At 35.2% G+C, this 26075-nt stretch overlaps 1 protein-coding gene across 12 annotated transcripts in view; it reads left to right on the forward strand.

Annotated features, from left to right (window-relative positions):
* Nucleotides 1–26075, forward strand: part of EML5 (EMAP like 5) — a 151838-nt gene that overhangs the window by 35197 nt on the left and 90566 nt on the right. For all 12 annotated transcript variants that reach the window (XR_008992419.1, XR_008992420.1, XM_036882368.2 and 9 more), the window contains exons 4-8: nucleotides 1307–1375; nucleotides 3418–3603; nucleotides 5033–5168; nucleotides 6497–6698; nucleotides 12519–12656. Coding sequence is in view for 10 of the 12 variants with exons in the window: in XM_036882368.2 (XP_036738263.2) it covers nucleotides 1307–1375; nucleotides 3418–3603; nucleotides 5033–5168; nucleotides 6497–6698; nucleotides 12519–12656 (731 nt within the window). In the remaining 2 variants the exon portion in view is untranslated. The remainder of the gene's footprint in view (nucleotides 1–1306; nucleotides 1376–3417; nucleotides 3604–5032; nucleotides 5169–6496; nucleotides 6699–12518; nucleotides 12657–26075) is intronic.

A 26075-nucleotide genomic window follows, 5' to 3' on the forward strand; every position in this document is an offset into this window, starting at 1 on the left:
ATAATACCCTCTAGCTTCATCCATGTTGTTGCAAATGGTAGGATTTGTTTTCTTCTTATGGCTGAATAATATTCCACTGTGTATATGTACCACATCTTCTTTATCCATTCATCTACTGATGGACACTTAGGTTGCTTCCATTTCTTGGCTATTGTAAATAGTGCTGCGATAAACATAGGGGTGTATCTGTCTTTTTCAAACTGGGCTGCTGCATTCTTAGGGTATCACTTTGTACATTTTTAAGAGATAGTAAACATCATAGGTTATTATGCAGGCAAGTGTCCAAGAAATACAGTGAAGACTGCCAGATAACAAAATTTTTTTTTTCTGCCGTGAAATTATTTTTCAAATATTAGTTTTTCTTTCATTTATTATTAAAGTACATGTTCCTAATACATATTTTATTTCATCTTGGTTTTTTTCTTGTTTGCTTTTGTAATAAAAATGGTTTGTATGTATAGTTGATCCCTGAACAACACAGATTTGAACTGCATGGGTCCCCTTATACATGGATTTTTTCAATAAATATATTAGAAAAATTTTTGCAACAACCTATAAAAACATTTTCTTTTCTCTCACTTTATTATAAGAATACAGTATATATACATAACTTACAAAAATATGTGTTAATTGACTGTTTATGTTATCAGGGCTTCCAGTCAACAGTAGGCTATTAGTAGTTAAGTTTAGGGAGTCAAAGGGGATACATGGATTTTCGAGGGGGCTGTGCAAGGGCAGCACCCCTAACCCCTTCTCTGTTCAAGAGTCAACTGTGTTTAGACTTTATGGAATCTAAAATGTAAGTATAAGTTAGTTTTGTTTGACCCATAAACAGTAAAGGAAGTTGAAAAATAAAAACAGAATTTTTAGAGTGAAATAAATATTAGATCTTTTATGTAAGTAATTCTGTATGATAGAAAGCCATAAAAATCTTCTGTGTTTCTAGCTGTATAAGTGTTAAGTGTATGTTCCATTCAGTATCTTCCCTCTGTATAAATTGTGCAGGTACCTGCCTTATGCCTTAGTTCTGTTGAACCATTTTGTTATTTATGGACCAAATTAAAAAAAACTAAATTAAAAATAGAATTGTTAATTTTTACTAGTTTCATAAAGTTCATAAAAACTAAGAAATAGTTTTTGTTCTTGTTTACATGTTTACTTTATTTCTCATAAGATTTGAAGTATAGGAATCTCTTGTTTATTGAGGCATATTGTTTTATGATAGGTAGGGTTTTAGGCTATTGGGTCTTTTTGACAGAATTCTTTGAAAATAAGTATTTTAACCATGAGTCTGATTTGTTTACAGATATTTGATATTTCTTGGGATTTGTACCAGCCAAATAAACTTGTCAGCTGTGGTGTAAAACATATCAAGGTACTAGAAGGGTCTTGTTTTATAGTACTTATATTTACTTATTTCCTGCCACTAAATACATACCACACTATGTACAATTTAGGATAGTTTTAGGATATTGACAGTACTTATTTTTAAAATGTCAACATTTTAATGTTCTTATGTTCAATCTAACAAATATTTTGTCATCACTTTGTGTAAGAGACTGTAGAGGATATAGGTATAAATAGGAAATTAATAAAGCATTTTCCATAAAGAAATTTATAATCTAGTGAAGTAGACCTTACAGTGTTCATCTTGTTTCTTCACGTTTCACTTACAAAGTAAAATATGAGAATAGGAAACCAAGTAAACTGAGAGGTTTCCAGTCAAAGGGACGGTGCGGTAGGAGCAGCATGGCTAGAGCCGGCTTTGCCACACACTGGCTGTTTGACCTGGGATGAGTCATTTCATATTCATATAAAGACCATATTCAGGTTAAAGTCATTTCATTCATATAAAAACCATATTCAGGTTTTTAAAAAATTCATCTCAAACTAAAACTGTATTTTTATTGTGAGTTCCATTTCCTTTCCTTTGGCAGAGGCAATGAATAGTACGGTAGTTCTCTTTGCAGGCAATTCATGTGAGGAAACTAAGTCCCAAAGATAATCTAGAACTTCAGTGGCCAGCACAATCACAACTAGCCACATGTAGCTATTTACATTAATTAAAATTAAATGAAACTTAATTTCATTTCTTCATTCATACCGGCAGTTCCACTTCAGATGCTCGAGAGGCACATGTATCTAATGGTTACTCTGTTGGGCAATGTGTATGTATATTTGTATAAAAATAAAGAGAGAGAGAGGGAGGGAGAGAATATTTTCGTTATCATAGAAAGTTCTATTGGACAGCACTGATTTGGATTATGGAACAATTGTTCTTAACTCTCAGTCAGCATCAAAATCATTGGATACCTGGGCTTCACTCTTAGAGATTCTGTTTCATTTTATCTCAGGGGAGACCCAGGCATACTATGCTTTTTTATAATTTCCCCCAGGTGATTCTAATGTATAGCCAAAGTTGACAACCACTGATCTAAAAGAAAATAATAGATTGAAATTGGGACTTGCTGGAAGAGAACCAGCTGTCCTTATGCACAGAAATCACTAAATGATTACATTTAAAAATAATAAAATTCTATTGATTAAAGCATTCATAGTCATTTGAATGGATAAGTATCATAATTTTTAGTACTTTGTGGCTTCGGTTTTTAAAGTAAGATCTTTAGGTCTTAAAATGAGATCTTAAAGATTAGGTAAGATCTTTAAGTCTATAATATTAACAAATTATAGTATTTTAAGTGGTAATTTACTCATAAAGTTGAATTTATTCTCTGGACCTGGTTTCTTTACGCAGAACTATTTATTATATATATCCCTGTCCTGTTTTTTGTTTCTTTATTTTTCTGTGCACATTATTAAAATTACCTGACTCCACATAAAAGAACAAAAATCCTGGTCATGAAGATTTGTTTGACTCCTTACCTTCTCCCAAAAATGAATAGATCATTCCAAATGTATATCTCTGTTATTTTTAAGCTTTATAAGTACAGTAAAGGAATTGCTCAGCTTTGAAAATGTCAATAAAAGCAATATACTAGTCTTTTTTCCCCCATCTTCATTAGAGATTGACCATTAGGTTTGGTCCTTTTTCTTATTAGTGTATAGTGTCTTATCTTCATTTTTATTGCTAACCCTTTCCAAATTTTTTACTTGTCTGAGTTTCATGTAAATTTCATTTCAGAAACCTAAGGGAACAGCATATTTAAAAAATAATCTAGTTCAATCCCCCTACCCCCTTATTCTTACAGATAAGCATTGAAATGAGTGATTTATCTGCTATAACATAGCTATTGACAACACTAGGATAAGAATGTGAACATTGAATGCTATTGTGTCATGGGGAATTTCTTAGGTTATTTCTAGTCTACTGCTATAATACAGCATCAAAGTATTGGAAATGTTTTACTTTATTTTGTAATCATTCTTTTGAATTTGGTTATACTATGTACTTTTTAGTTCTGGAGCTTATGTGGAAATGCTCTGACTCCAAAACGAGGGGTCTTTGGTAAGACTGGAGACCTTCAGACAATACTGTGCCTGGCCTGTGCAAGGGATGAATTAACATATTCTGGTGCACTCAATGGGGATATATATGTTTGGAAAGGAATCAATCTTACCCGAACAATACAAGGAGCCCATACTGTAAGTATATTTAAATATTTTAAACACTTTTATATAATGTTAACTACTTTTGCCTTAAAACAAAAGATTACATAATATAGCAGACTTTCTAATCAATTCAGTTACTTGAAAAATGCTATTTTCTGAATTGTCTGTTTTCAAGATTTCAATAAAGAAACATGCAATTAGACACATGGATATTTATTGAATTAGTATAATTAACATCTTGTTCAAACCATTGCTTTGGTGTGGTGCCTTTTTCAGAGTAGTGTTGAAAAAAATGCTTCTTAAAGTCAACCTACAAGTATTCTAGATTAACCGTATTAGAATAAAGTTAGTGCTCTAGTGGCTAATTTACCAGTGGGAAGTTTAGAGACAATTCTAGAAAAAATATGTAACTTTAGTTTTAATGTCACTGATTCATTAAATGAGTGGCAAAGGAATGTACTTTTTGTATTTCGTGAGATTTTCATATAAAGAGGTCATCAAGCCAGGGAAAAAAATCTGTTTTTTGTGATTTGGTTTGTGTTTTTAGATTTGGGTTTTTTAGCAGTTGGGCTAGAGAGCACAGAGATGTCACATTGTTAGCAGTAGAAAAACTGTTAAATACATTAATATGACCCATTATTCATTATATATTACATATCAGCTATATTAGAGAACCACTTACAACAGGACTTGCTTTAAGCAAAATGCCTAAAGACCAGAAATAACAGATTCTTCTCCATAAAGATTGTGGCAATTCACGTTTTCACTGTTAGTATATAGAAATACCAGTTTCCTCCTCATATTCATCGGCACAGAATGTGACCTCTGTTGTAAATTTTCACTTGTCTTCTCAAAAATAGTGACTTCTTGCTTTAGTTTTGTTTCATATGTGTGCAATTTCATATATTTATCTAGTACTTGAATTTCCTTTCCTATTTTTTGGCTATTCTCATCCTTTACTCCTTTTTAAAAATTGTTGTTGGATGTTCTTTCTTTATTCATTTATATATTAGAGATATTAACCTTTTGACAGCTGTACACGTTGCATGTATTTCCCCAATCTGTTTGTCTTTGCTTATGATATCTTTTCTCATATGAAAAATTCAAAAATCGCTGTGGGCAACCTGCCATGCTAAAAAGGTCTCTCATAGCCCAAAGTTACATAAGTGTTCTAACTCCTTTCTAACATATTTTTCTTTCTTGCATTTAGAATTTTATGTTTGTCTACAATTCATTTTTATATATGGCATAAAGTTTAATTTTCTTTTATGCTATGCTCATAATACCTCTGTCATACGTTGAGTACCTATATACATGTAGATTTATTTATAGACTTTCATTCGTGTTTTCTGATGTATTTGTTTATTCCTGTATCATATCAAAATCTTTTAAAGTGAGCTTCTATCTTAACATAGATTTTCTTTAAAAACATATTGTTAAATTATTATGTTTCCTCTTCTAGGCAGGAATTTTTAGCATGAATGCTTGTGAAGAAGGCTTTGCTACTGGTGGCAGAGATGGCTGTATCCGTCTTTGGGATTTAACTTTTAAACCAATTACTGTGATTGATCTCAGGGAAACAGACCAGGGATACAAAGGTAGAAACAACTGTCTCCTAGGCAAATTCTAAATGTATTGAGGATTGTCTGTTTCTTTCAGCAAACTTAAGTGTATGTTTTATAAATATAAATGAGATTTACATTTGCCCCTTTGTATTGTATACATTTAATGTATATGTATTATGGAAGAGGGGAAATTCTATCTGAAGATAATAGAGGTTTACTGTTAGGATAAAGGTTCTCTTATACATCTAATGCCTATTGTAATGAGACCTACAGAGAGATGTGGTAGGTACTTACTTTGGTGACCTTGGATTTTAGAATATTTTACTATTAGAATGCTAAATGTAACTAGCAAATAAGCTGTTGAAATAAAGTGTGTTGAAGTTTAGGGGAAACTTCTGTTTAGGATGATTTAAACTCATGTAGATGTGTTTTTTCTCCATCCAAAATTTTAGCAGTCAAGAGACATTTTTTCCTTTGGGGATTTTTTTAAGTTGATGTGATGAAACAGAATATTTTACCATAAAAATTAACATATTATTCACTAGTGTGGTATTATAAGAGTAGGATTTGGAAGTTATACAGGTCTATGTTTAAGCCATATTTCAGTCATTTACTAAGTGTATGACCTTGGGCTGCATATTTAACTTCATCTGTAAAGTGAGAATAAGAATAACTTATAGAATTAAGTAACCAAATATTTAATATTAGAAGAGTATCTGCACATAGTAATCATCCAGTAAATGTTAACTGTTACACTATTTTTATTGGTTTTGCTGAGCATTATTGTACTTCAAAATTTATAAAATAATTTGACACTTTCTCTTATTTGATCATCAACATTGTGAGGTACACAGCACCTTTATGTTGGCCATATTATATAAGTGAGAGAACTGAAAGAAACACTAGCTTTCCCAAGGTTACAGAAGGGATTGTGGAGTATGAAGAAAAAGTAGAAGTCACTCTTCTTAGTGATTTATGAGCCAATTGAAGAAATTAAATATAGACACACAAAAAGTCAGTTATCATGAGAGAAAAATAATATCATTCCAGTTCCTGAATGATTACTTTGTGGATGATACAGACTGTAAGTGTTATAAGAATTCGGCTGAGGAAGTGATCAGATTATGACTGGAATCGTCTAATAAGAATTGTGTATGTCTGAAGGAGGGATAGAAATCAGGTATATAAAAAGAGAAATATTGCACAGAGAAAACAATATGCATAATTGAAAACATGAATCAAAGACTTGTAGATGCCTTTCGCATCTGTGATGTAAAAGTTATAAAAATTAATATCAATTTAGGCAGATCAACATTGTATCATTATAGCTTTGATCTTAAATGCAATTCACTTTTGACTAGGTTTGTCTGTGAGGAGTGTTTGTTGGCGAGGTGACCACATTCTAGTTGGAACACAGGACAGTGAAATTTTTGAAATTGTGGTTCATGAAAGAAATAAACCTTTCCTAATTATGCAAGGGCATTGTGAAGGTGAACTTTGGGCACTTGCCATCCATCCTACTAAACCTTTGGCCGTGACTGGAAGTGATGATCGTTCAGTCAGGTAAGCATATCATAAAGTAATTGCATAGGCTGGATTTTGTCCTTAGGTGAAGATAAGGAAAACTTTCAAAAGTACATAGATCTAACTTTTACCAGCTTATGGTTAACAAGTGAACATACTTAATAGGTACTTAATAAAATTAACAACTGTTTCTAAGATTTGTTTTTTTCTCGTAAAAATATAAATTGGAGTTCCAGATGAGAATGCACAGAGCCACTGTCATCTTTATAACAGCCATATAATATTCTACTGCATGGATACATTGTAATTTATTCAACGAATCTGTTATTAATGTGAGCTTAGGTTCTTCCAGTTTTGTGATATTAAATACAGTGCTTGCAATGAATAGCCTTATACCTATGCCATTTTGTGCATGTGTAAATATGAATATCTCTGATAACTTCTTAGTGTTCAAAGGATATTTACATTTCAAGTTTTGATAGTTAATGCCTTACACAGAGGCAGTAACAATTTACATACCTGTTTCCCACACCCTTGCCAGCGCTAATTGTTACCCCAAAAGGTGAAAAATGATATCTTGTTATGTTTTGAAAGCATGCATTTCTGTCCTATTTAGGGGAGTTGAGTATGTTTTCATATGTTTAGAGGACATGCGCAGTTCCTTTCTTGTGACCTGTCTCTCCAAGCTTTTTGCCTACTTTCTGTTCGTTCATTGTTCTTTTTAATTATTTTAAAATAAAATCTAAATCTAGTATCTGTCTGCATATTAAAGAAATGGGTCCTTTGTCTATGGCAGTGGTTCTCAAAGTGTGATTCTTGGGCCGACAACTTAAGAATTACCAAGGAACTTGTAAGAAGTGCACAGTTTCATGCCTTATTAAGGACTTAATGTCAGAAATTCATCTGTCTGTGGTTTAACAAGCCTTCCTAGTGGCTTTGATCTTAAGTTTGAGAATTGCTGGTCAGTATGAGTTGAGATGTTTTTGATACTTTGTCATTGTATTTTTTCCCCCATTTAATCTGTAAATATTTCCCTTTGTATCTAAAAGTAACTCTGAACACAATACTGTTAGCACACAGCATTCCTTTGGTCTCAGGCTCCAAATAACATCCATATATCGCATTTGTTGATATGACCTTCAAATTTCTTTTATTCTGTAACCTACTTACTCATTTTTTTTCTTATATTTTTTTCTTTGAAGATGCTAAATGTTTGTTTTCTAGAGTTTCCCACATTCCGGATTTGGCTAACTGCACACTTATAGTGTATTTTTGTGTATTTTAATGTTTCTCTTCCCTGTATCCTGTAAATGGATAGTTATATTTAGAGGTTTGATGAGGTACAGTTACTGAATTTTTCACCAAGAACATTTCCTAGGTAGTAATGTGTGTCCCTGTTTGATGATATGTAATATATAATCTCTTTTTTTGTCATATTAGCAACCACTGCTGGTTATTATCTACATCAGTGTTTCTCAACCTTTTAAAAAAATTGTTGCTTTCCCAATGAGTATTCTTAGACATTTTTTCCCTAATCATACCCCTTCCCATGAAATTTTACCACAAAAAAGCTGAATGTTTTTGTAATGTGGGCCTTCAGAGAGCCACAAACTATTGTAATAATTAAAGTTTTCATCCGTAAGAGCTAATTTTTAGCCCAATATGTAGTCTCCTATTGAGAATACATGACCTAGATCTCCAAGAGTTTCAAGTGGTAATATTCTAACTTTATCATTCATTATTCATTTTTTAGCTACCATGTTCCTATAACAAGAATTTTTTTCATCAAATAGTTGGTTATCCTGGATACAGTTTGTACAGGAAAAGCAGAAAAGTGCTTAATTCTTTCCCATTTACTAGTTTAAAAAACTATTAATTGGTTCCCTACAATCCTTTCTATGATCTATTCCCATGCCTTGACACTTTTTTCTGCAGGGTGGTAGATCTTTTTCTCCTTTGTTTTTAACAACTTTTTATATCTTATGGATATTAATCCTGTGTGATATAAGTTGCAAATAATTTTCACCAATTTTTTACTTTTTTTTTTCTTTTGCTTAGGTGGCTTATTGCCATGGAAATATTTTTTGTTATTTTGTTTTGTGTAGCTGAATTTATCAATATTTTCTTTTATGACTTCTGAGTTATATCAGAGAAAAATCATCCCCAGAGTTAAAAAGTTTTTAAATATATTATTCTAGAACATAAGTTTTGTTTTATGTTTAACTACTAATCTGTGTAAAGTTTAGTGTAAGAAGTGAGGTGATTCTTACACTAAAGGCTTTTTAAAAAATAATTTAAAGAACATAATGTGAACAATTACAACCGAATTCTTTCCAAATAACTACTCATTTTTTTTTAATGTTAATCAGTTAGGCCATCTATTGTCATTGTGTTACTTGGTTTTATGGGGGTGAGAGACGCCATAGCTCTCTGTCCACATAGAAAGTTGCTGTGGGGCCTCACTCGATCTATGTGCTTTACTAGGAACTGTTTTATAGTTCCTTTCCTATTAGTAGAGCTGCTGTTACTAGCTGCTATATAGCTGGTGAAAAAGGGCAGTTGTCCTTTAAAAAGTAATTGCTTAGACTTCTGTTTCAGTTATTGGTAGGCAAGTTATTGGGAAAGTAATCTTCCATAACAAAAATGCTAGTTGAAATGTAAGTCACTTTAAAAATGTCCAGTGAAGAGTCAAGATAGTAAGGAACTGTTAGACATATTTGAAAGAAAATGTCAATTGAGGAGCACCAGTGGGCCAAAGCTACTTTTCTCCTGAGGTCATTTTTTTTCCATTGAATAAACTTGGGCTTTGTTCATGGCTTTCTCTTGGGGCACAGGGCAATAGGCAAGACCCAGGGCCCCCTCAAAGGACAGGTGTCCAACATACCCTCTGGAACTAGAGATGAGGCTCTGAAAAAATAGCCCCTGCAAATTTCTTTGGGAATGGAGATCTTGTTTCAAGTTCTGATAGCATAGGTAGTGTATAAGCATCTTGATGATGTTATTCAAACAGCATTAATTGTTGTCCAAATAAACTTACCATAGTGTAAGTTTCATGTATGTTTCACATATAAAAGTACTGCTTTTGCCTTATAATTTTATCTTATAATTCATTAAGAAACACTACCAAATCTGTAACAAAAGCTAATTTCCAAAGCTGTACAGTGTTTTTTTAAATTGAAGTATCATTGATATACAATTTTATATTGGTTTCAAATATACGACACAGTGTTTAATAACAGCAATTGAGAGCAGTTCTGTTTCAGAAAAATTTCAGTCTTGGCTCTGAGATCAAAATATAATAAAAATTTACCACTGTGAAGTCATTAAATTGCTGTGTGATAGGGTAAGTCAAGATTTTTAGCTTCTGCTCCTCACAAGAATTCAGAACTGACAATGGTTAAATCCACAAGCTCAAATGAAGTTCACCATTAACACTATTGTTTCAAAAATACATGAGTAAATTTCTTTTTTGCAGAATACTTGCTCAAGAATAATACAGTGAGTAATCATAAGCTTTAGATACCTTATATTTTTACAGGCTTTGTAAACTTGTCTAAGCCATTTTTTTCATGTGTTTTTTTTTTTTTTACTGCCATTTGATTCTACTTTACATTTAATTGGATTAGTGCTTTCTCACTGTCTGGAAATACTCTAGCCTGTAGTTTTTCCACACAGACTATTCATAGAAGCTGTTTCTTCACTTCATACTTGGCATGAACTTCTCAAATAAACAACAACTGATTAGTATCAGTAACATCTGTTGACTCATCAAGATTTAAGAAAAAACACAAAATTATTTGCCTTGTTTTTTCATTAACTGTTGGTAGTGTTCCCAGCACCCTCAACATTTGAAACAACTTAGGTTCTAGTCAAAAGGCTGATAGTACTAAATTAATTTTCTTGGGCTGCATTTTTTCAGCTGCTGCAATCCAAATCGATTTAGTTAATCCGTTACCAGTAAACAGCTTTCCTTGCTTGGCTAACAAATGAGCCACTAACAAACTTACTTTTGTTGAAACCTCATGTTAACTTTTAAATTTATAAGAAATTCTGTGATGAGATGATTTAAATTTTCTATTTTTTCTGACCATTGCTTTCCTGTGAGTGGAAGATACTGTGATGAGTGCTGAGTTTGGTAATATTAACATATATTTGTGTCATAGGGCAAGTCAATGCTTTTAGGATAACTATAGTATTGTTGCATAATAAACACAATGCTTTACCATCTGATTCAATAACAGTATAATCCATGCTTTACTGTGCCTTAAAAACACATTTAAAGCTCATTTTTCTTGTTTTGACATGAGTATGTACTGGAAGTAAAAAATAGTAAAATGTCACTGTATGATTATGCACATAGCACTTGAAAATCTGTCAAGTTATAACGGTGTCATTGCAATTCGTAGTGTGCCAAAGGAGCAGTGCCAAGTGATTTGCATGTCACATACTGTTTACCATCTCTTTTGCAGTAACTCAGTTCTACCTCTAGAGTATGAAACTGGAGATAGACAATATGTAAACAAGCAAGTCTAACTATGTTCCCATAAAAATTGATTTACACATAGATACTGAAATTTGAATTTCATACAATTTCCTCATATCTCAAAATGTTATTCCTGTAATTTATTTTCAACCATTTAAAAATGTAAAAACGATTCTTAGCTTGCAGACTGTACAGTTGGGCCCACAGGCTTTGGTTTGCTGACCACTGTGGGGTACAACACAGAAACTCTTCAATAAATATTGTATTTAATTTTTGAAACACTAAGTTTTCCTCTGAAATCAGAAGACAGTGATGCCCACTTTTACCATTATATTTTTCATCATCATATTCAACTATAGACTAAAAGTCTTTGTCAGCACAATAAGGCCAAATATTTGTATATATGTGATATAAGTGTATTTTATACAGATACACATGTAAGTATTTGGATTAGAAAGGAAGAAACAACTGTCATGTGCATGTTTTATGATTGTATATGTAGAAAATTGAAAGGAATATACAAAGAAATTATTGGAATTAAAAGGAATTTCCTGGATATAAAAATAATATACAAAATCATATTTCCTATAAAGTAGCAACAAGTAGGTTTTTTCTAAAGATGCTGCTATAAAAACATTTAAAAATCTACTTGCTGATCTGTCCTAACCACTTAGATACATGTTCACTAACTTATAGTCTTTATTTTTATATCTTCATTTAAAATTTCCCCTAAGTACTATTTCAGCTATAGCCCACAAGTTTTGATATGAAAGTTTTGTTCTAACTTATTTCAAAATATTAACTAATTTTCATTAGGATTTTGTCTTTGTCTCTTAGGTATTTGGAAGTATAAGTCTTAATTTTCAAACAATGGGTATTTCCTTCTCGTCCTTTGTTGTGATTCCTAACATTAGAGTCTGGAACAGACTGAATTTGCATAGTCTTAAGTGTTATCCTTAAGTTCATCTGCTTCCTTTCATTCTCACCATTGTATTCTTACATAGGCTTTTGCCATCTCCTAATTGGATTGGTAGACTAGCATCTCAGCTGTATATATATGTACACACACACACATACACACATCTCCCCTTTAATCAAGGTAGAAAACATCTACCTAAAATGAATGATTGGAAAAAAATTAATGATATTACAGAATTTTAAAAATGAAAGATTCTATTAACACTTGTCATTTTAAGCATGACCAGTATCTTTATTTTCATAGATAAGAATTCCTTGCCACAAAGTATGCAGTTAAAAATCCAGATCTGTCTGGCTTATTTAAAATAAGATTATTTTAACCAAAGTCTTTCCACAGAGCCTGTCATTTTTAAGCATATATTAGTTAACTATTCCTTTATTTTGATTAAATGGTACAGGATGTGGAGTCTAGTAGATCACGCGCTAATAGCAAGGTGTAATATGGGAGAACCAATCCGCTGTGCAGCTGTAAATGTAGATGGAACCCATCTTGCCCTTGGGATGAAGGATGGCTCATTCACTGTACTTCGAGTAAGGTATGGCATTTGATTAGTAGAAACACAGTTAATTTCTGTAAGTGAGATAGAATATGTAATAGTCATTGTTTTTGTTCATTTCCTTTTCCCTCTCTTCTTATTAATATACTTTTGCAGATATTATTTTCATTAAATATAAACAATATGTTTATAAAAATAGCTTTGTCAGGAAATCAAGTTAACTCAAAAACCTTGGTTTTGGGGGTTAAGAATGCTTAGCAGATTAATGAGTAAAATTCCATAAATTTGGGTCCTAACTTCCATTCCTTAGTAGTATTGATTTTTTTTTCTTTTTTAGATAATTATTTTTTATTGAAGGGTAGTTGACACACAGTATTACATTAGTTTCAGGTGTACAACACAGTGATTCAACATTTATATACATGATAATTCTAGGTACCAGCTATCACCATACCAAGTTGTTACAATATTTTGACTATATTCCTTATGATACACATTACATCCCGGTTACTTATTTATTTACAATTGGAAGGGTGTATATATATATATATATATATATTTCTTTTTTTTGTGTGTGTGTGTGTGTGTGTGAGGGCATCTCTCATATTTATTGATAAATGGTTGTTAACAACAATAAAATTCTGTATAGGGGGGTCAATGCTCAATGCACAATCATTAATCCACCCCAAGCCTAATTTTCGTCAGTCTCCAATCTTCTGAAGTATAGTGAACAAGTTCTTACATGAAGAACAAATTCTTACATAGTGAATAAGTTACATGGTGAACATTACAAGGGCAGTCATCACAGAAGCTTTCGGTTTTGCTCATGCATTATGAACTATAAACAGTCAGTTCAAATATGAATACTCATTTGATTTTTATACTTGATTTATATGTGGATACCACATTTCTCTCTTTATTATTATTATTTTTAATAAAATGCTGAAGTGGTAGGTAGATACAAGATAAAGGTAGAAAACATAGTTTAGTGTTGTAAGAGAGCAAATGTAGATGATCAAGTGTGTGCCTGTAGACTATGTGTTAATCCTAGCTAGACAAGGGCAATAAAACATCCACGTATGCAGAAGATTTCTCTCAGAACAGGGGGGGTGAGGTTCTAAGCCTCACCTCCGTTGATCCCCAATTTCTCACCTGATGGCCCCCCTGCGACTGTGCCTGTCTTAGGTTGTTCCTCCCTTGAGGAATCTTACCCGTCTCTGGCTAACCAGTCATCTTCCGGGGCCATACAGGGAAATGTAAAGTTGGTAAGTGAGAGAGAAGCCTTATTGTTTGAAAAGGTTAGCTTTTTACTTCTTTGCATATTTATGCCCTGTGGCTTCTATGCCCAGCATTTGTCTTGAGGTATCTTTACCACTTGGAAGAATTATGATACTCGGTAAATTTGATATGAGGCACGAATTCTATTTAAGGGTTGTAATTAGGAAGGAAGAAGAAAAGCTATAGAAGTAGCAGGCGGAAGAAAACATGGGAAGATTGATTATTTCTTTGACATATCTTCTTGTAGAGTAACTTCAGCATGTATAGGTTTTAAACTACTAATTAAATTGCGCACACACATTAACATAATAGGAGTACAATTACGTAACCAAAGCATACCTGTAATTACCAGCCATTTCCAGTGAAGCCAAGAAAACCAGTTAGGCACCTTAGGCATTTGTGAAAACTTATCTATGATATGGTGGATATTGTCCAACTGAACTTGAACAGTCTGAGAGAAATCAGACAAATTAAAACAACCCATTCCTGGGGAATGTTCACATCCCTTATGTTCTTTTAACAGTAAATAGTCTGTAGTTGTAAGATTTTGGAGCACTACAATTTGCACTTCTCCTAATTCTTGATTGAGTTCCAACAGTATAGATCCAGCCAAATTTGTTGTTTTACTGTATGCACAGGCCAGCTTAGATATCTCCTTCCTCATTCCCATGGCAAGTCCAGGAGCTGGTGGGATGAGTGCATCTACAGCTGTAGCAGTGCGTGGATCTTTGTTGGGGTTTTTTGATGATCATCTTCTGGCATGAGTCTTCCAGAGAGTGCAGATGTTGGAAGTTCTTTTTCATATCGTATCTTAGTTCATTTTCGGGGTAGCCCAATTAGGCTTTGATCCTCTGTATAAACACAAACAGACCCTTTGACTACACTTTTATATGCCCTTTATATCATTGTGTAGAACTCATTGGAGGTCACCACACTGGAACTGCTTTTTTTTTTATTTTTATCATTAATCTACACTTACATGACGAATATTATGTTTACTAGGCTCTCCCCTATACCAGGTCCCCCCTATATACCCCTTTACAGTCACTGTCCATCAGCGTAGCAAAATGTTGTAGAATCACTACTTGCCTTCTCTGTGTTGTACAGCCCTTCCTTTTCTCCCACCCCCCCTTGCATGCTAATCTTAATACCCCCCTTTTTCTCCCCCCCTTATCCCTCCTTACCCACCCATCCTCCCCAGTCCCTTTCCCTTTGGTACCTGTTAGTCCATTCTTGAGTTCTGTGATTCTGCTGCTGTTTTGTTCCTTCAGTTTTTCCTTTGTTCTTATACTCCACAGATGAGTGAGATCATTTGGTATTTCTCTTTCTCCGCTTGGCTTATTTCACTGAGCATAATAGCCTCCAGCTCCATCCATGTTGCTGCAAATGGTAGGATTTTCCCTCTTCTTATGGCTGAGTAATATTCCATTGTGCATATGTACCACATCTTCTTTATCCATTCATCTATCGATAGACATTTAGGTTGCTTCCAATTCTTGGCTATTGTAAATAGTGCTGTGATAAACATAGGGGTGCATTGGTCTTTCTCATACTTGATTGCTGCATTCTTAGGGTAAATTCCTAAGAGTGCAATTCCTGGGTCAAATGGTATGTCTGTTTTGAGCATTTTGATGTACCTCCATACTGCTTTCCACAATGGTTGAACTAATTTACATTCCCACCAACAGTGTAGGAGGGTTCCCCTTTCTCCACAGCCTCACCAACATTTGTTGCTGTTTGTCTTTTGGATGGCAGCCATCCTTACTGGTGTGAGGTGATACCTCATTGTAGTTTTAATTTGCATTTCTCTGATAATTAGTGATGTGGAGCATCTTTTCATGTGTCTATTGGCCATCTGTATTTCTTTTTTGGAGAACCGTCTGTTCAGTTCCTCTGCCCATTTTTTAATTGGGTTATTTGTTTTTTGTTTGTTGAGGCGTGTGAGCTCTTTATATATTCTGGACGTCAAGCCTTTATCAGATGTGTCATTTTCAAAGATATTCTCCCATACTGTAGGGATCCTTTTTGTTCTATTGATGGTGTCTTTTGCTGTACAGAAGCTTTTCAGCTTAATGTAGTCCCACTTGTTCATTTTTGCTGTTGTTTTCCTTGCCCGGGGCGATATGTTCAAGAAGAGGTCACTCATGTTTATGTCTAAGAGGTTTTTGCCTATGTTTTCTTCCAAGAGTTTAATGGTTTCATGACTTACATTCAGGTCTTTGATCCATTTTGAGTTTACTTTTGTATATGGGGTTAGACAATGGTCCAGTTTCATTCTCCTACATGTAGCTGTCCAGTTTTGCCAGCACCATCTGTTGAAGAGACTGTCATTTCGCCATTGTATGTCCAGGGCTCCTTTATCAAATATTAGTTGACCATATATGTCTGGGTTAATGTCTGGATTCTCTAGTCTGTTCCATTGGTCTGTGGCTCTGCTCTTGTGCCAGTACCAAATTGTCTTGATTACTATGGCTTTATAGTAGAGCTTGAAGTTGGGGAGTGAGATCCCCCCTACTTTATTCTTCTTTCACAGGATTGCTTTGGCTATTCGGGGTCTTTGGTGTTTCCATATGAATTTCTGAATTATTTGTTCCAGTTCATTGAAGAATGCTGCTGGTAGTTTCATAGGGATTGCATCAAATCTGTATATTGCTTTGGGCAGGATGGCCATTTTGACGATATTAATTCTTCCTAGCCACAAGCATGGGATGAGTTTCCATCTGTTAGTGTCCCCTTTAATTTCTCTTAAGAGTGACTTGTAGTTTTCAGAGTATAAGTCTTTTCACTTCCTTGGTTAGGTTTATTCCTAGGTATTTTATTTTTTTTGATGCAGTTGTGAATGGAGTTGTTTTCCTGATTTCTCTTTCTGTTGGTTTATTGTTAGTGTATAGGAAAGCCACAGATTTCTGTGTGTTGATTTTGTATCCTGCAGCTTTGCTCTATTCCGATATCAGTTCTAGTAGTTCTGGGGTGGAGTCTTTAGGGTTTTTTATGTACAGTATCATGCCATCTGCAAATAGTGACAGTTTAACTTCTTCTTTACCAATCTGGATTCCTTGTATTTCTTTATTTTGTCTGATTGCCGTGGCTAGGACCTCCAGTACTATGTTAAATAACAGTGGTGAGAGTGGGTATCCCTGTCTAGTTCCCGATCTCAGAGGAAAAGCTTTCAGCTTCTTGCTGTTCAGTGTAATGTTGGCTGTGGGTTTTTCATAGATGGCCTTTATTATGTTGAGGTACTTGCCCTCTATTCCCATTTTGCTGAGAGTTTTTATCGTGAATGGATGTTGAACTTTGTCAAATGCTTTTTCAGCATCTATGGAGATGATCATGTGGTTTTTGTCTTTCTTTTTGTTGATGTGGTGGATGATGTTGATGGACTTTCGAATGTTGTACCATCCTTGCATCCCTGGGATGAATCCCACTTGGTCATGGTGTATGATCCTTTTGATGTATTTTTGAATTCGGTTTGCTAATATTTTGTTGAGTATTTTTGCATCTACGTTCATCAGGGATATTGGTCTGTAGTTTTCTTTTTTGGTGGGGTTTTGCCTGGTTTTGGTATTAGGGTGATGCTGGCTTCATAGAATGAGTTTGGGAGTATCCCCTCCTCTTCTATTTTTTGGAAAACTTTAAGGAGAATGGGTATTATGTCTTCCCTGTATGTCTGATAAAATTCCGAGGTAAATCCATCTGGCCCAGGGGTTTTGTTCTTTGGTAGTTTTTTGATTACCACTTCAATTTTGTTGCTGGTAACTGGTCTGTTTAGATTTTCTGTTTCTTTCTGGGTCAGTCTTGGAAGGTTATATTTTTCTAGGAAGTTGTCCATTTCTCCTAGGTTTCCCAGCTTGTTAGCATATAGGTTTTTATAGTATTCTCTAATAATTCTTTGCATTTCTGTGGGGTCCGTCATGATTTTTCCTTTCTCGTTTCTGATACTGTTGATTTGTGTTGACTCTCTTTTCCTCTTAATAAGTCTGTCTAGAGGCTTATCTATTTTGTTTATTTTCTCAAAGAACCAGCTCTTGGTTTCATTGATTTTTGCTATTGTTTTATTCTTCTCAATTTTATTTATTTCCTCTCTGATCTTTATTATGTCCCTCCTTCTGCTGACCTTTGGCCTCATTTGTTCTTCTTTTCCCAATTTCGATAATTGTGACATTAGACCAATCATTTGGGATTGTTCTTCCTTTTTTAAATATGCTTGGATTGCTATATACTTTCCTCTTAAGACTGCTTTTGCTGTGTCCCACAGAAGTTGGGGCTTAGTGTTGTTGTTGTCATTTGTTTCCATATATTGCTGGATCTCCATTTTGATTTGGTCATTGATCCATTGATTATTTAGGAGTGTGTTGTTAAGCCTCCATGTGTTTGTGAGCCTTTTTGCTTTCTTTGTACAGTTTATTTCTAGTTTTATGCCTTTGTGGTCTGAAAAGTTGGTTGGTAGGATTTCAATCTTTTGGAATTTATTGAGGCTCTTTTTGTGGCCTAGTATGTGGTCTATTCTGGAGAATGTTCCATGTGCACTTGAGAAGAATGTGTATCCTGCTGCTTTTGGATGTAGAGTTCTGTAGATGTCTATTGGGTCCATCTGTTCTAGTGTGTTGTTCAGTGCCTCTGTGTCCTTACTTATTTTCTGTCTGGTGGATCTGTCCTTTGGAGTGAGTGGTGTGTTGAAGTCTCCGAGAATGAATGCATTGCATTCTATTTCCTCCTTTAGTTCTGTTAATATTTGTTTCAGGTATGTTGGTGCTCCTGTATTGCGTGCATATATATTTATAATGGTTATATCCTCTTGATGGACTGAGCCCTTTATCATTATGTAATGTCCTTCTTTGTCTTTTGTTACTTTCTTTATTTTGAAGTCTGTTTTGTCTGATACCAGAATTGCAACACCTGCTTTCTTCTCTCTGTTGTTTGCATGAAATATCTTTTTCCATTCCTTGACTTTAAGTCTGTGCATGTCTTTGGGTTTGAGGTGAGTCTCTTGTAAGCAGCATATGGATGGATCTTGCTTTTTTATCCATTCTATTACTCTGTGTCTTTTGATTGGTGCATTCAGTCCATTTACATTTAGGGTGATTATTAAAAGGTATGAACTTATTGCCATTGCAGGCTTTAAGTTTGTGGTTACCAAAGGTTCAGGGTTAGCTTCTTTACTATCTTACTGTCTAACTTAACTCGCTTGTTGAGCTATTATAAACGCGGTCTGATGATTCTTTATTTCTCTCCCTTCTTATTGCTCCTCCTCCCTTCTTCATATGTTGGGTGCTTTGTTCTGTGCTCTTTTTAGGAGTGCTCCCATCTAGAGCAGTCCTTGTAGGATGCCCTGAAGAGGTGGTTTGTGGGAGGCAAATTCCCTCAACTTTTGCTTGTCTGGGAATTGTTTAATCCCTCCTTCATATTTAAATGATATTCGTGCTGGATACAGTATTCTTGGTTCGAGGCCCTTCTGTTTCATTGCATTAAGTATATCATGCCATTCTCTTCTGGCCTGTAGTGTTTCTGTTGAGAAGTCTGATGATAGCCTGATGGGTTTTCCTTTGTAGGTAACCTTTTTTTTCTGTCTGGCTGCCTTTAATACTCTGTCCTTGTCCTTGCTATTTGCCATTTTAATTATTATGTGTCTTGGTGTTGCTCTCCTTGGATCCCTTGCCATGGGAGTTCTGTGTACCTCTGTGGTCTTAGAGGCCATTTCTTCCCCTAGTTTGGGGAAGTTATTGGCAATTATTTCTTCAAAGACACTTTCTATCCCTTTTTCTCTCTCTTCTTCTTCTGGTATCCCTATAATGCCTATATTGTTCCTTTTTGATTGGTCATTCAGCTCTCTTAAAATTCTTTCATTCCTGGAGATCCTTTTATCTCTCTCTGCATCAGCTTCTCTGCATTCATGTTCTCTGTTTTCTAGTCCATTAATGGTCTCTTGCATCTCGTCCATTCTGTTTTGAAGTCCTTCCAGAGCTTGTTTTATTTCTGAATTCTCCTTCCTTAGTTCTTGCATATTTCTCTGCAAGTGCATCAGCATGGTTATGACTTTTGTTTTGAATTCTTTTTCAGGAAGGCTGGCTAAATCTATCTCCCCAGGTTCCTTCTCAGGGGAAGATGTAGCAGATGCCGAAGCTGTCTGGGTTAGTCTTGTCTGGATCATATTTTTTTGCCTTTTCATGTTGACAGGTGCTATTGACTGTCAGTTGGGAGGGCCAAACTTTTCACTTGCTACTGGTCTTTCTTTACTGGGACAACTACGACCCGTAGTGGCTTGTGTTGTGTAATTGCGTGTAGACTGGGTCTTTGTGTCTTGCCTGGTGGATATGGAGTTATCTCCCTTTCTGTGGGTGGGTTTGCCTTAGGCTGTTTCTCTGCTTTCCCAGCGCCCGTAGGGGTAATGGATGGGGGGTCTGAGGGGGGTGGCTCTTTGGCTGATTACCTCCGTGAGGGGTCTCAGAGCTGTTGCACCCGATTTTCCTTGTAATTTCGAGCCACTGGGCTGTGACCTCTGTTGTTTCCATCTAGCTGTTAAGTCCCTGTCCCTTTAAGACTTTCAAAAAGCCTCCGCTTTTCTTTGTCACAGGGGCCTCAACTTCGGCACCCACTTAGAGGTCTTGCTGCCCTATTTGCCTAGTTTCTATCCCTCCACGCATGCACTGTGTCTGCGCTCTGGTGCGAGTGGCTGGGGCTGTGTGTTTAGCAGTCCTGGGCTCCCTCTCCCTCCCGCCGGGAGATGGGGGGAGGTGTGCTCGGGTCCCGCCGGGCCGGAGCTTGTATCTTACCCCTTTCACCAGGTGCTGGGCTCTCGCACGTGTGAATGTAGTCAGGCTGTTGTCCTGTGTCTTCTGGTCTCTCTTTTAGGATTAGTTGTATTTGTTGTATTTTCAAAAATATATATGTTTTTGGGAGGAGATTCCCACTGTCCTACTCATGCCGCCATGTTGGCTCCACCTCCAGTAGTATTGATTTTTAGTAATAATCCTCTTCAAGTCAAGGTTGGGGGAGTGCTGAGGCTGTTAAAAATGGGTGTATTTTTTGTTGTTGTTATTTGTACCTTTATGCTTTGAAAGAAAAATGCCTGCATTTCTTCCTTTGGGTAATTAGATAAGTTTAAAGAATTTGTTAAAGTAATTAACATTTTGAGTTGAATTATAGGTATGGTGAATTCAATTGAATTCTATACAGCCATTTAAAAACTTGCTATAGACCCATATGTGTTCACAAGGATATGTGTTTATGAATCTTTCTTCTCTAGCTTAGTGAATGGTAGGGCCATCCACCCAACTGCCCAATCCACACACCATTCATTCATTTCACTTTTGCCTCCCTTGTCTAGTTAATTACAGAGATCTGGAGAATCTACTTCCTATATAGCTCTCAACTTAATCTGCTTCCTTCTTCAAGATTGTACTCATACGTAGGCTTCTGCATCTCCTAACTGGATCTGTGGAATAGCATCTCTGCTGGTCTCCCTACCTCCTAATTTGCTTCCTTACAGAACTTTTTTCACTTGTTATAGTGATGCCTTTTAAAATACATTTGTTTGCATCCCTTTTCTTTCTAAAGATTGATTAAAGCTTTGCACTGTCTATAGGATGAAATTCATAATCTTTAACCTACCTGTAGTACCCATCTCTCCAGCCTATTTCTTTCTACCTCAGTCTCTTTCTTTGAACTATATAAGCATCTTATACATCATGTTCTCTTGTACTTCTGAGTTTCTATAGATGCTGTCTCCTCTTTCTGGGATGGTTATTTACAATGAGATATGCTGAGATTGTTCTCTTAAATTTTTTATTGTGATAAAATGTAATATTTTCCATTGTAAGTATAAGATTTTAGTGGCATTAAATATATTTGTTGTTTTGCAACCAAGAATTTAAGATGCATGTAAAAACCCAAGAGGTCCTATCATATAGCTGATATGATTAAAAATAGTGATTTAAAAAGATTTGTACACTTATTTGCCTTTTCAATTATTACATGCCAGAAACTGGATGAATGAACTATCACCTTTAATAAGTCAGTATTTTAGCAAGTGAGCCCAGCATTGCTGACAGGATCACTAGAATAGTTATTATGACTATGAAATGTCTTCATAGTTTAACCACAAAATTCTAACTCACAAAATATTATTAATCCTTCTAAATTTACCTGGTCACTGTTTCTCCTTGGTTTGCTGTATATATTCTCCATATCATAAAGCAGGATTCCTAAGTATAGCAGTACTAAAGAACCTTCACAGGAGTGGTTATGTTATGATTGGAGGAACACAGGATAAATTAGAATCTAACACACTGATTCATAAATTGGGAAACAAGGTGATGTGCCAGGGGAAAGTCACATAACTTCCTAGAATCTCTTCCATGTAATCCAAAATGTTAACTTTATGTTAAAAGAAACACTAATATTATTGAAATATCAAATGAAAAGAGGCATGTTGTTATCAGCACTCAACTCCTCAGAGGCACTTGTTCATTCTCATGAATAGGTAGGGAGACTTCAGTGGAAGAGCTTGATAAGCATGGTTAATAAATTATGCTGAAGATGGAGTAAAGTTTCCTGTAGGGGAAGGGGTAGACTTTAGTTATGAGAACATTAAGATTGCCATTTTAAATTCTACCAGTGGCTAGCCGTCTTTATCAGTGTCACTGCCACATTAAATGGACTTCAAAAGGATTGGGATAATTGTTTTCTAATTAATCACACACTCAGTAAATTTTTTTTTCCAAACTATTTATGTTTTGTCTGCCTCATTTCTTATGAATATTAAGTTCCAAAGGTTATTTTCTGGCTTCAAAAAAAATAACTCTTTGTATATATTCATTATTTTTTCACATCAAAGGTTTTCTGTTCCTCTCTACAACCCCAAGAACATGCTCAAATATGTCTTAGCTTAAAATTCCTGCCATGAACCTAAGTCTTTCTCTAGTTATATCACATTCCTGCTCTTCTTTCTCAGTAAAATTCTCAAAAATCTGCCTAATTCACTGTCTCTCTTTTCTTCCAATTACCTTACCAACTTTCTATTCCAGTGCCAATAGCTTTTGCTTCATCTTTACATTGAAAAACCCTCACTAATAGAACCATGTCACTAGTGCCAGGGGACATTTTTAATTTCTCACCTAAATTGATTCTCAGCAGTATTTGACCCCCTTAACCAATTGCTCGTTTTCAAAACATTCTCTTGCCTGGCATTGGGTATTAATTCTTTCTCTTTACAGCCTACAGCTCTGGCTCTGTTGTCTTTATAAGCTAATAATTTCTGACTACCTAGTAAATATTGGAGTACCTCAACGCTCAGATCTAGACTTCCTGCTCTTTATACCCTTTATTTCTCACTAGGTAATCTCTTTTTGCCTCTGGCTTCAGTTACCACCCACACTCTGATCATCCCAGATAACAGCTTTAGCCCTGATCTCTAAACTAAGCCATGTATATCTAGTTGCTACTTAAAATCACTTGAATGTCTCAAAGGTGTCTACAATTCAGCATGTCCAGAACGAACCCATGATCCTCGCTTTCAAACTAATCTTCTGTGGGCCCTATTCTAGTGAGTGGCACCATTGTCCATGTTCTTGTACAAGCCAAAAATCTAGGAGTTATAGTTGATACCACTCTCTAATTTCTAATCCATCACCACGTCTTGCTGATTTTACTTGCCTGATGAATTTTTAGGAGCAATTTTAATGTTTGTGAATAAGATTAGAATGATAGTATTTTTAGCATATATAATGTACAGGAATAGAGTAGAGTATAATATATCATATTGCTGTGTATTTCAGATCATTTCACTTCTTTCTGAAGTCTGAGTAACTGCCATCTGTAGTAGCTTTCTAACTGGTCTTGACCCGGCTATTACTCTTCTTCAGTTTGTTTTTACTGTTGAACCAGATCGGTGATCTGATTGATTCATCCTACCCTAGCTTAAACTCACATATTAAGTGAAAAATCTTAAAAAGATAAGAGTCCTTTATGATTTTCCCTCAGTCTCCTCCACTCCTCTCACGCCCCCTTTGCTTGTGTCAGTACAACTACACTGGCCTACAGCTACAGCTGAGCTTGAGTACTTTCTCTCGCCATTAGCTCTTTCACATACTGTGCTATTATCTCTGCTGGAATGTGAGCGCTTTACCTCCTAATTCCTGTCTTCTGCTGAGCTAAGTCCCATTAATTCCTCGGAGTGAAGTTTAAACTCTGCTTCCTTTGGTCTGACTCACACTGTACTTGTACGTCTGTGATGTGTATGAGTATGCCCAGGCCTTGGCCTCCCTCTGCTTCTTAAAGAAACCATAGAATTCATATATCAGTTTCCCAAAAGAATTAATTCAGAATTTTTAAAAATGCATTTTCATCTAACAGTCTTCTTTTATGTAGATTTGTCAAACTTCTTCATGAGGAAAGATAATCATAATTCATAGTGTTGATGTAATAACAATACTATTAAACCACTCAGAATCTCTCTATGACTATTGGTGTCATGTGTGTGTGTATGTGTGTGTGTTGGTGGGCAAGGCAAGGACATGGAAAGCAAGAGACAACCTGGGACATAAGTCAAACTTATTTTTCCTGTTAATTGGGAGCAGTTAAGTCACTAGAACAAAAAAGCTGTAAAAAATACCAAAATAATTCTGAAGAATTTTCCAGGAGCATCTTAGTTAATGTTTGTGAATAAGATTAGAACGATAATATCTTTTTTTTATTGAAGTACCATTTGTATATAGTCTTATGTTGGTTCAAATATACAACACAGTGGTTTAACAGTTAGTTACCCATATTATTGAATCCTCATCCCACTAATGTAGTTACTATCTGTCAACATAGGAAGGTGTTACAGAATCATTGACTGTGTTCTCCATGCTGTACTACTATCCCCATGACCAACTTATATTAAGATTAAGAATTTTTGTGCCTCTTTATCCCCCTCACCACCCACATACCCACCCCAGCCCCTCTCCATGGTAATTACCAGTCACTTTTCATTGTCCATGAGTCTACTGCTTTTTTTGTTCATTCTGTTTTGCTTTGTTTTTATATTCCACAAATAGGTGAAGTCATATGGTGTTTGCCTTTCTCCACCTGGCTTATTTCACTGAGCATGATACCCTCTAGTTCTGGCCATGTTGTTGCAAATGGCAGGATTTCTTTTCTTTCATGGCTGAATAATATTCCATTGTGTATATATACCACATCTTCTTTATCCATTCATCTATTGATGGACATTTAGGTTGCTTCCATATCTTGGCTATTGCAAACAGTGCATTGATAAACCTAGGGGTGCATATATCTTTCCAAATCAGGGATTTTGTTTTCTTCAGGTAAATTCATAGAAGTGGAATTACTGGACTGAATGGTATTTCTGTTTTTAGTGAGGAATCTCCAAACTGCTTTCCACAGTGGCTGCACCAATTGATATTTCCAACCACCATTTTCTCCACATCCTCACCAACACTTGTTATTTCTTGTCTTTTGGATAGTGGCCATCCTAACTGATGTGAGGAGATATCTCATTGTGATTTTGATTTGCATTTCCCTGATGATTAGTGACATGGAGCATCTTTTCATGTGCCTATTGGCCATCTGTGTTTCTTCTTTTGAGAAACGTCTGTTCAGTCCTCTGCCCATTTTTTAACTGGGTTATTTGTTCTTTGGTTGTTGAGGCATATGAGTTCTTTATGTATTTTGGATGTTAACCTCTTATCATCTGAATTGTTTACAAATATATTCTCCCAGACTGTAAGTTTTCTTCTTGTTCTGCTGATGGTGTCCTTTGCTGTACAGAAGCTTTTTAGTTGATATAGTCCCACTTGTTCATTTTCTTTTGTTTCTCTTGCCCGTGGAGATATGTTCATGAAGAAGGTGCTCATGTTTATATTCAAGAGAGTTTTGCCTATGTTTTCTTCTAAGACTTGTATGGTTTCATATCTTACATTCAGGTCTTTGATCCATTTCAACTTTACTTTTATGTATGGAGTTAGACAGTAATCGAGTTTCATTCTCTTACATGTAGCTGTCCAGTTTTCCCAGCACCAGTTGTTGAAGAGACTGTATCTTCCCCATTGTATATTCATGCCTCCTTTATCATATATTAATTGACCATAGGTGCATGGGTTTATATCTTGACTCTCTGTTCCATTGATAGAATGGTAATATCTTTAAATAAAGAAGAAATAAAAAGTAAAAGCATCAAAT

Source organism: Manis pentadactyla, chromosome 11 (assembly GCF_030020395.1).
Source record: "Manis pentadactyla isolate mManPen7 chromosome 11, mManPen7.hap1, whole genome shotgun sequence".
Lineage (NCBI taxonomy): Eukaryota > Metazoa > Chordata > Mammalia > Pholidota > Manidae > Manis > Manis pentadactyla.